Raw genomic sequence first — 12,038 nt, 5'->3', positions numbered from 1 at the left:
TGGCTGGCAGGCCAGAGAATCCTGCCCAGTATTTTTTATTTTCCAGTTCTTCCCCTCCTTTCAAACCTCATTGACCTTCATGTCAGACATGTCAAACTTGTAACTTCATTCGTGTATTTGATCAGGTTACCAGTTGTGCAAAATGACAAAGTACTTGTGTGCTATCACCTACAAGTTTAATGCTCAAGAGATCTTAATTCATGTAGTGTCACCTTGGATTACTTGTTCTTTGTGTCAGAAAATGCTGTTCAAGTTTCAAATGTCATCTCTTTCGGATACTGTTAGTCAAGGAGGTTTAAATATAGAACATCACCTGTATTAGAACTACAAAAGACTGAAAGTTTTAGTGAGGTACTCCATATTAGTATTATTTAATCACTAATTGCTTCAAATTACTTTTTTAAACTTGTCATCAAAAGAACATTGGAATGTTAAAGCCTATTTTTTAAAATTATAATGTCTGTTAATGTGATACTGCATTAAACTGTGACTACCATTCCCTGTTTTTACACCACCCATATTATGATACTTTTAAACATTTGGCTTTACTTCATAAACACTTAATGAGTTTTGAATTAATTTATGTGTGAATGGACCTGTACATCCACAAGTTGCTGTAAACCAGCTACAAACTGTTGCCTGAATGAAATATGAGAATACTTCCATAATTTCAAATTACGTTGAAGAGATTCTTCAGCAGTGGATATTGTTTTTTTATTTGTGGTCACAGATCAATTTCAGGTCACCATTGAAACACCGATGTGATGTTCCTGATTATAGGAACCATTTTGTATTTTCAGGTGTCACCATGCATAACAGAACATCATATTTTCACTGACATCTAAAATGTATCCTATAAATTCAGTGAATCAAAGAACAATATGTAATTCTAACGTTGAATTATTTTATACCTCCATTTATAAAAAAAATAATGTTAGGATTACTTGTAATTTTGAAACATACAGTGCAATTATTAACAGCAATGTGCTAAATGTCAATTTTTTAAAAAACGTTGGACTTTAACCTGGTGTTGTAAGACTTCTTAATGTGCTCACCCCAGTCCAACGCCGGCATCTCCACATCACAGATTTTTAAAAAGTCAGATGCTTCATCCGCACAACTTTTGTTGGTTTTGTAATGATTTTCTTTCAAGAAGAGGTGAACTCCCAAGAAGTGGCACACGCCATTCACTCTGCTGCTAGTTCATTATGCAGTTATTGCTTCTCCCAAGAATTATTCTGCCTGTGTATTGATACTGGAAGCAGTACTGCAGCCTTGGATGTTTGAAATTACTACATGAATCTAAAACGCTTTGTGGCAGTAATTATCTATCCCTTGTCAAATGTTGGCAACAAAACCTTTTGCTAGTAACAGAGTGATTGTATGATTTAATTTTACATATCAGATTAATAGAAAAACATTTTCTTGTTCTATAAACTGACATCACATCCCTTATAAAGAGCTACAGTTTCATGGATATTAAAATGCTTTTCATTTTAGTTATTTTAGATAGTTTCTCTCCATGTACAATTATTTGTGCCTATGTTTTTTTCTATGGTAACATCAAGGATTTTATGCATTGAGGAATACCAGATGGCTGATTTGCACATACCTGAGTTGCTGCATACTGTCTGGTGACCAGACCCAGGCTGAGCACATCTTACAGAACATTATGCAGGGGCCAGTAAATATTTCTTGATTTGCATAAGAAATATAACCATTTGACCAGTTAAACACCTTTAATTTTCATTCAAATCATCCCAATAAGGAATATCCTCAAGGGCCACAGAGATGCCTCCAGTTATACACTATGCCACCAACACTAAAAAATCATCCGGCATTTTAATATTTGCATTATCTGTCGGAAAAGATCAAGTTTTACAGAGATCGTAAATTAATTGATTTTTTTTCCCCATCAATTGTATTTATATCTTACAATCTGTCCACTTATTGAAATTCAATTCTGTACATTTGAAATTGATAAATATGTATTTTGAAATTTCATATACTAACATTGAATATCTGCTGGAAAGTGCAATATGTATATTTAAGATTCAGTAATTGGTATCAGTAGAGATTTGGACTTCTGTAAATTTCCACTTTTCATCAAACTTTTGGGATCAAACCATATTAGGTTTTGTTTGGATAACATTTCTTCTCTGGCTAAAGTTACTGAATTTGAAAAATCTAGTTATTTACTACAATACTGCAGAAATTATAGAGTGGCCATCCAGAAGGAGTTTTATACCTAATTTGTAGAATTTAAGCTCTTTTTAAAAAAGAAAACTGGTTGACTGATTAAATCTCTCATGTGAATGCTGAATTCATATATTTTTTTTAATGCTTTTTGTGTAAAAGTGTTCCTAAACATAAACAATAAGGAACAGTACCATATTCACAGACTAAATAAAATGATCCATACAGGATATATTCGAATAGTTACACATTTAAAAAAATTTGAAATGTAGATTTTAATTGGCTTAATTACGATTTATTTTGTTCCTTGGGCTCATGCCTTGAATGGTAATGATAAAGCATAAGGTTGAATGGCGTAATTTGCAATGCTTCTTTCTGCCTGTAATCCTGCTTTCGGGCTGTTAGAACACGTAATTAGCTTGCAAAGGATTGTTGAGTAAGAACCTTTGGAACTTTAGAAGAACCTATGCCACAGGTTTTTCAAATCTTTTAAATATTCAGTAAAACTCTTTTTAGAATGTGTGTTAAAAGGTTAAGAATTTAATTAAGACAGTAATATTTGACCACTGCTCTATTAACAACTTCATAAAACAAAACCACATTGTTGGAAATAGATATACATTTAGTCTTACTTCAAAGATGAAGTATGGTCACAACTAATGGTTGCAGGGTGTTACAAAAATGGGTTTTGTAGTTCTACTATGATAATACTTCTGAACCATTTCAGCTTTTATAAGCTTTACATTCTTTTATTTCATGGAAGTATCTTGAGATGAAATTGTAAGTATTTCATATATATTTTCCTAGCTACAAAGAGCGATCAGTAGTCTTATCTGTTGATTAACTTGTAACCAGGTAATTATTTTTTAAATATATGCAAAACAAAATGTCAAAAGGGTTTGAATAAAATTACATGTACATCCTCTGTTGAAGAGGACAATTTCTTTCTGTAAAATGTGAATGTAACTTTCCATACCTTACACCAAAGACTAAGAAAAATATGCCATGTTAAAGTCATTTTTGTTAATACATGAAATACCAGACTCATGTTTAACTCCAGAGACTAGAACCTTTTCAGCTATTACATATGAGTTTTCCATTGTTTCATTCAGTTTGTTGCTGTTACAACTAGTTTGTGATATTTTAACTGATTTGTTTTTTTGCAAGAGTAATTTAGAAATATACTGGTAAAACATAGAATAAAGCTGAATTTTCCTGAAATCTGTTAGTTGAGCCTGGGTAGTTTGAAACTCAGGTTCTGTTCTTCATTACTGTAACAGCCATGTTAGCATTGAGAGAATTTGTTGTCACAGTAATGTGTCGAAAACCAGATGGTCCTAATTGTTCATCATATCGGTTCCTCTTTCAACAGAAGTTAATACCATCTTCAGTGAATATAGTCTTGGTTATAGATAAAGTGAGACTTGTATAGTTTTCCCGAATCCATCAACGGTGCATTATACTGTCTGTTAAATAATTTTATGTTTTTTTTAAATGAAGATGTAGTTCAACTATAAAAATCTAACAAATTTCTTTATTGCTATCTTGGAATTGAACATAAATTCCATACAAAAGTTTTTTCATAATTTAAATTGATCAAAAAAGGAATACATCTTTCTGCATAATAGAGTGAAATACAGTGAAATACATGGCTTTTTAAGATCTAATTTTACAATTTTTAGCATCCATGTTATTAAATAGTTTTATTTATATTTGGTTTATTTTTTGGGAATAGTATTTTTCCTTTGTTGGAAATTAATGAATGAAAAAAACACTTGTGCTTTTGGGTTTTCAGCAACTTTTACATGTCTTTCTGAAGTTGCAATTTAAATTTCCCTGCAACTTTCGGTTCATTTTATCAGTGTATGTAAATCAGGAGCGTTATATATTATTAGCTTAATTTAACCAATTGTGAATGTGCCACTTTGTTGCATTCTGGTGCTGTATTTGCCTGTTTTATCATTCTTGCAACATTTTACTGTTACAAACAAAACAATTGAAAACATCTGACATTTACTTTGAGTATGAGATGGCATTGCTTCCAAAATCATAACAAAATATTTCACATGATTTTACTTCCAAAATGGAACCCTATCAGCATGTTTTCTATCTATAATCAAAATATTCATTAAACTTGTCCAGCTATAATTTCAGTCCCATCTCCCACAAATAAGTATTGCAAGATAATGCTACATTATTTTGAAAATTCTGATTATTTTTCATAATTTTTAAACTTGCAATAGAATTTCAAGCTAAATGTCTTGCATTGCATTTTTCCATTCATTCAATCAAATATTCAAGTATTGCATAATGCAAGACCATTTGCAAAGGAAGCCATGTAATTGCAAGTCGCATTATTCTAATATATCTTGATATTTAAAAGTTTTATACCTTTTTGAGTCATTTTGGTGGGTTTGAAACAATATAAAGCTTTATTTAAGTTTGCAATCACCATACAGTCCTACATTCTGTTAAACTGTCTTGTTTAAATCTTCACTATTATACTGATGAGTATATTTGTTATTTTAGGAATATAATTCACATGGGTGGTGGATAGGACAAATGAAGGGAACTATTGGCTTGGTGCCCAAGGACTACCTAATTGAGATGTACGACATTTGAGAAGGTCTGGGTAAGTACATTTTAATTGAATCTCAGTATAATAGACCATAAGTACCTTATTCCAGTATCATTTATATGGAAAACATTCTTGTCAAGGTTTCATTCTGTACTTTAAAAATAGTTTCTGGATGTGTTTATGTTTAGAAGGTATACTTCTGTATCGCTCTGTTATAAGCTGTCAAAAACATTCCCATGGAGTTATTTACCAAATGAGAAAAAAAACACTTTGGATCTTATTTTTGTATTTTATTGATTTTATTGATTTCTCACTCTGAATAAATGTGAATATTTCACCTGTAAATATTCCTCAAAGGTAACTGAATGAAGAAATTATCTATCTGTAACACATAGATTATAACAATTAAGTGGAAATTGATCTTTTTACAACAAAGCTACTTCTTACAATATTTGAACTGGAAAATCTTATGGAATTGTGACTACCAGAATGTATAGTATATCTAGAGAAATGTATATTGCATGAAATAAATAGGCACACAAATGCTAATTGCTGGATTTTTCGAGAAAATTTGAGTAACTGGCTAAATTGCACCTTAAATCTCGACACTTTTTCCCAATAATAAAATATTTCCAAAACAAAACAAAAATAACACTTGTGATATATCTATTACATTAGGAGCATGGCACGGAAATGTCATGTTCCAAAATAATTTTCAAAATTTTTAGGAGCAATCAGATGTGCTAAGAAATAAGTGGATAAGATTTGGTGTGGAAACCTACTTCAGCTCAACGTAGCAAAATGTCCACTGATACGAGATTAAGAGCAATGGATTAAAATAATTATTTGATGCAAAGGTGGTAAAAGTTCTGGAAGAAGTAATGTTAAAATGTGACACATTCTTTTATTGTTTCTGAATAGATTTGAATTGCCCCACAATAAACCACCACTTTGGTAAAGAGTTCACTGACATGTGTAAGGATATTGTAAGAAAACACTAGATGGCAGTAGTTTTCTATATACTTCATAATTATTTGTTCTATTCCTTTCTTTCATCCTCTCCCTCCCCCTTTGCAGGCACCCATTTACCTACAGTGACGTTCCATTGTACATGAAGGGATTTTAAAAACTGGATTGAAGGCACTGCAGAGCTTGTCTGTTCTTAGCCAGGAGAGGGAGTTCTCACCCAATACTATGGCACTTCTGTTTCCCAATTTATTTTATCACAAAGATAATATCATCTTATTAACAATATAATCTATCCTCTTGCCACAGATGTGAAAATCAAGAAGCAGCTAAGTGTTTAATTAAATTATTTCCTCATTATTGTAATTATCTTTCATCATTTCACTGATGCATTATTTCTATTTTCCTGTGCTTGTGCAGCACTATGAAGTCTAGCTGCTTGAGACTTCACACTGGCTTTGTGTAACATCTTTGTGGAATATTTAGCCAGTATATTTTCATTGCTACCAAGTCCTGCCATTACAACGTAATTAGTTGTAAACAAACTCACAATGGAAGGGGATGAGGGTAATATTCTTCTGTTCCCCGTCTTTCACACCCACCCCCCCCCCCCCCCACATCATGTGGCTTGAAGTAACTGTAAGCACTGTTTTTTGTCTTGTCTGTTTCACTTTATTGAATCTTGTTCTAATGTTCCAGTCTGCAAATTTTAAGGTTCAAATAAAGTTTAATTGTGTGCAAACTGTTGTTATGCTAATAATTTAAATGCCTGCTGTGTAACTAATGAAATTACTGTGTTATGATTAATTTGGAAACTGGTATGTTGATTGTAGTAATTGAACACAACAAGGTGAAGTAAATGATTATGATGCCATATGGTCTGTTAATCTCAAAATTTAAAGAGGTTGAACTTTTTCTTGCAGGGTTTATTTTTAAATTTTGTGCTTTTAAAAAAACAACAAATATTGTTTTGACAAATTTTCAATTGGTTCAAAATATTTAGCAAAATTTGAGTTGAAAATCTCTTCAAGTTTTGGTATCGGTGTTGAGTTTAGAATGTATAAACTATTTTATATATTGCTCCTTGACTAACTTTTCTATAATAAAATACTTTTGACATGCTCCTTTTGTTCATAACTGATTTTTTTGTATGCATGAGACTTTGTTATTTAAATCAATTCTAATGTACAATTTCAGCAAGCTGTAAAACAGCCTTACAAACAACTCAAAAGAAGACTGCACATTTTATATATTAAATTCAGGTGTCTTAAGAACCTATTTCAGTTAGAGCCTCCCTAAAGTGTGCTAATAGTTGAGCTTTTTTGTCAATTTTCTAATTTTGTGTAGAAGGTGCATTTCATGTTATGTCCATAACAATGATGCAAAATGTGATGAAGAATGGAAAAGTAAAGCTATCTAAAACTAGTATCTATATATATGATTTCATAGAAGCACTGGGCCATGGCACCTTCCATTAGCTAAGTAGCCGGTAGCAACCCGACCAGAGCCATTTTTGGGGACCCTGATGAATTAAATGTCAATCAGGTAATTAACGCCATGCCATTGGATTCTCAGGCCTTTAAAGCCACCTTCAAGAGCTGTCAGCCAATCCGAGGCCTGGCACATCACCAGTCCCAGCAGCGCCACTGGGAGGGGTGGCCATTGCTGAGACTGTGAATTAAATAGTGCCCATTATTTCTAATGCACAAATTAAGTTTTCGGTGCTCTTGAAAAGGTTAACAAAAAGAAGGGAACAAAACAGTGCCAGGCTTAGTTTAAATCTGGAATGTAATGGAATGCTATACACTCGCCTGGATAAGTGCAGCTCCAACAACACTCCAGAAGCTTCACACCCTCCAGGACAAAGCAGCCACTTGATCAATACCCCATCTGCCACCTTAAATATTTGCTCCCCTCATCACTGACATGCAGTGGCAGCAGTGTAAATCATCTACATGATCCACTGTAGCAACTCAACAAGGCTCCTTTGACAGCACCTTCCAAACTGGTGACCCCTACCTTCTAGAAGGACAAGGGCAGCAGATGCAGAGGTACACCACCACCTGCAAGTTTTCCCTCCAAGCCACATGCCACCCTGACTTGGAACTATATTGCCATTCCTTCACTGTTGCTGAGTCAAAATCCTAGAACTCTCATCCTTACCAGCACTGCAAATGTACCTTTAACCACACGGACTGCAACAGTTCAGCAAGGTAGTTCACCACCATCTTCTCAAAGGCAATTATGGATAAGCAATAAATACTGGCCTTGCCAGCGCTACATATATCCTATCAATGAGTAGTAAAAAGACATCCAATAGTTTTTCTCATGTATAGATGTCCGATTGGAGCATTTTCATAGAACCGTTTTTACATATCAGATTTTCTTTTGTGTTTTTTTGTGTTAAACAAGTGGACCTATAAACAATTAAACCTGGAAGAGAATGTTTAAATATTTGAATAAATAGCAATAAAATCAAAGAATTATAACAAAAATACAATTCACCACAGAAGTAAAGGTCAGGGCTATTTCTATTTTTTATTAGCTAGCTTTTACCCATCATTTGTGGGTGCTGCAATGAAGTTAAGAATCACAGTACACTTATCAGTACAGTTTACTGTGATCATGTTTATTAAATTGGAATGGACTCTCATGTTTACAAAATTAACTCTGAGTAATTTTATTTGTGATTCTGCCTATTTCAAGTTTTATCTACAAACTTGGTTTCTATTCTAAACTTGTATTGTGGCTAGAAAAAGTATTGTACCGTTTTACTTTTGAGTTCTGCCCACAGACAAGTTTCGATCATTGCAGCATAACTCTATCAGAATAAATTGAATGCAGTCTTGCTTAGCAAAATTAACCAAAATAATTATGGTTATAAAACAGCAAAATATGAAAGGAGCTTCACACACAATTCACGACCAAACATTTTGGAAGAAAAGTTTTTGTTAATAAATAGATGCTGCATCTAAAAATAAAATCTGAACAGTACTGAAAATGGCACTTATTAAAATGTTAGAAATTTTCTTCACGAATCATTGGCTCATTTGCAATGATTTTAACAACACTTGCCCTTAGTTTATCAAACGTGTTGCAAAAACTACATGAAGGTAATCTAGTATGTACCTCTTAAAGATAGCGTTACACTGTATTGCAGCAAAGAATTGTGCAATGATTGATTTAAAAGTGTTTCTTTGGAGAATTTGATAATTTTGGATTATCTTCACTGCTTATGAACACTTAGTCAGAAACAGATCTGCAGATTTTCATTTTTTTTGTTAAATTTACAAACGTAATTTCATACAAAGTTGGAATTTTCATTAAATTATCTGTTGTATAAAGCAGGAGAAGAGGATGGCGATTTTCTCTGAGTAAGCATCTTAACCAAAGAGAACCAATAACAATCGTTTCAATATATGGACTTATCACATTTAAACGGATGGTCTTTATTTTAACTAAGAAACCAGAAGAGGTAAATTATGGTATATAATGGATATTTTTATGGAATTTGTTTCACCTTTTTAATTTGTTTTTGTTGGCCTATCCATTGAACAATATATTAAGAGTCAATTGGAGACACTGAGATGTAAAAAGAAACAGCAAATGCTTGTGTATGTGAATATATCTTTCTTTAATGAATCTGGCAATACTGTAGTACCTAAAGGGCAGTACAATACCGGTAAATGTTCTAAGGAAATTCAAATGACAATTTCAGAAATGCTGACGTAATTCTTTCCATAACCATTAATACAAACCATGTTGCAACAGATCTGCAAATTCTACAAATCTGTCTATTAGAATTCTGCTAAACAAAGAGTGAGACGTTTGTAAGAGGTAAGGTGGTGAGTCAAATGTTCATTTGTAGTCTGCAGAGCACAAAGTAATACGGTGGATCCCTGTGGTTGTGGCTTGTGGTGCTGATCATCTGCTGATTCTTCAGGGGCTTCTTTAACAGCAGTACATGAGGTGAGGAGGATAAGCTTGAGAAGGAAAGGGTGTATTTGCAACTGAAGAGCTGTATTAACAGCAGATTTCAAGGAAATGCCAACCTTTGCTGCTGCAATGAAATTATCAGTGCAAAATAGTGTTGGGAGTGGGAACTAGGACTATGCCAGACAGATGGCACACCCTGCTGTGTCTTTGATTGAAAAAGAAGGGTAACATTTGCAGGGATGTCAGAAGAATGGTGATCAGCTAAACAAATTGGTCTCAGAAGTGCACCATTGCAGGAGCTAACTCTGCTGCAGGGTACATCAAGAGCTGTATTTCAAAATAGACCATGTCTGCATTTTTTTAATTTGAGGAATATTCCTCAGCATAAATATAGGATTGGTTTAGGGAAGAGTAAGTGCTTGAGATTTGTTAGGATAGCATGACATCCAGCGTAATTTATTATTCTGACACAATTTTTTTTATAATAATCTCTAAAGCAGAGAAGAATTATTCAGAAATGATCCAGAAATTTATTGCACTTTAGTGATCCAGGTCTCAGATGCTTGCATTAGGTGGAATTCATATGCGTTTGCAGAAAAAAATGGAAGCTGTATACCAAGTAATCACAGAGGTGCAATTGAATAAAGGAAGATATTAACAGCAGAACTCTCATCGTAGCCACATTCTGCTCACAGTATAAACACGGTGCAGTTAGAATGGTTTTTGCTCGTCTCAGCTGGCAGGCTGATTCCGCTCCAGTAAAGACAAGATACAGAAATGTCCTTTGGGTGACATTCAAAACTCGATATAAATCCTGTGCTTTATGAGACTGCAGTGCAATAAATTACTTAGCCTAATTGTAGATGTAATGAATTACCATAATTAGTCATGGGCTACATTAAATTAATCAGCATGGTACATTATTTTGCTAAATTACATCCTTGCCTTCAGAAGCCACCAGTGCAGCAATCAGTGCTTCTTCCAAGAGGGAATGATGCCATAATGAGAAGCCTTTCTGCTCCTACAACTGTGACAGGATATGAATTTTGATCGGAGGCAGGAAGGTTTTTAGACACTGGAGCCTCAACTTCTGCCTGGAGTGTCTCTGATAGTTAATGATTCTTCAGTCCTCCTGCAGGGGAGCAGTGGGCTGTGTCTGAGAAGGATGGAGAAGATTCTCCTTACGTGGAAAGAATTCAAACTTAGCTGGGGCTTTAAGGCAATTGATGCTAATGTGATCAGGGAAAATGCAAGGTTGGGCAATACAAATAGGAGTGCTCAGTGGAAATGAGAGATAGCTGTAGCTACTGAGCACATCTGTAAAAATATGCATGGGGATGCACAAAAAAAACACTTTTCTAATGTGGTAATTTGTGTTTTTTTCCTGGTGGGAACCCATTTAATTAGTGCTATGAGGTATTGGATTTCCGCTTATCGTGCACATTGTTTTCCAGCTGTACAGATGATTGCCAAGTTTATAATGGCTTGACCCTGCTCTGTAAAACAGCAGTAAATTGCAGCACATACATTGAGTGGAAGCAAAGGGCTCATTCTGTTGGGTTCTTTGCTGTCACATCTACCTGGGCTGGGGATTAATGGTCTGATATTAAACATCTGTCCCTTGTCTTTTGGGGAAGTAAATAGAGTTAGTATTGCATGCTATCAACTAAAAGGTCTGGAATGGAAAAGTCTCTCCCACCATTTTCATGAAGTGGCACCTCAATACATTACTTTTTAATGCCAAACCCCATAGCTCGAAGGATCTTAAAAAAGGCTACATGTAAGGGCTAAGAGGCAAAGAAAGGATTTCTTCAAGACATATGTTTTATTAAAATATATTATGGTATTCAGAAAAAAAATGTGCATGATTACCTTAATAGCAAGAATAGTCAGTTGTCTAAATTTTGTTTAGTCATAGATGCAATCATGATATAATTTACAGATTTATAAAATATGCAAGAAAAAGAGGCTGAAAATAGAACAAAGAAAATGACAGCACAGGAACAGGCCCTTCGGCCCTCCCAGCCTGCGCCGATCCAGATCCTTTATCTAAACCTGTCTCCTATTTTCCAAGGTCTACTTCCCTCTGTTCCCAGCCCGTTCATATATCTCTCTAGATGCATCTTAAATTATGCTATCGTGCCTGCCTCTACCACCTCCGCTGGCAAAGCGTTCCAGGCACCCACCACCCTCTGTGTAAAAAACTTTCCAAGCACATCTCCCTTAAACTTTCCCCCTCTCACCTTGAAATCGTGACCCCTTGTAATTGACACCCCCAATCTTGGAAAAAGCTTGTTGCTATCCACCTTGTCCATACCTTTTGTAGACCTCAATCAGGTCCCCCCTCAACCTCCATCTTTCC

At 34.4% G+C, this 12,038-nt stretch overlaps 1 protein-coding gene across 2 annotated transcripts in view; it reads left to right on the top strand.

Moving 5' to 3' along the window:
* skap2 (src kinase associated phosphoprotein 2) overlaps positions 1–6,864 on the top strand; it is a 405,881-nt gene extending 399,017 nt beyond the window's left edge. For both annotated transcript variants that reach the window (XM_038797255.1, XM_038797254.1), the window contains exons 12-13: positions 4,726–4,828; positions 5,852–6,864. In XM_038797255.1, coding sequence (XP_038653183.1) covers positions 4,726–4,818 — 93 coding nt within the window. In that variant the 3' untranslated portion in view covers positions 4,819–4,828; positions 5,852–6,864. The remainder of the gene's footprint in view (positions 1–4,725; positions 4,829–5,851) is intronic.
* Positions 6,865–12,038: the final 5,174 nt, after the last annotated feature.

The sequence above is a fragment of the Scyliorhinus canicula genome, chromosome 5, assembly GCF_902713615.1.
Source record: "Scyliorhinus canicula chromosome 5, sScyCan1.1, whole genome shotgun sequence".
NCBI lineage: Eukaryota > Metazoa > Chordata > Chondrichthyes > Carcharhiniformes > Scyliorhinidae > Scyliorhinus > Scyliorhinus canicula.
Note: the sequence above shows the minus strand (reverse complement) of the source record. Positions and strands in the feature narration are given on the sequence as shown.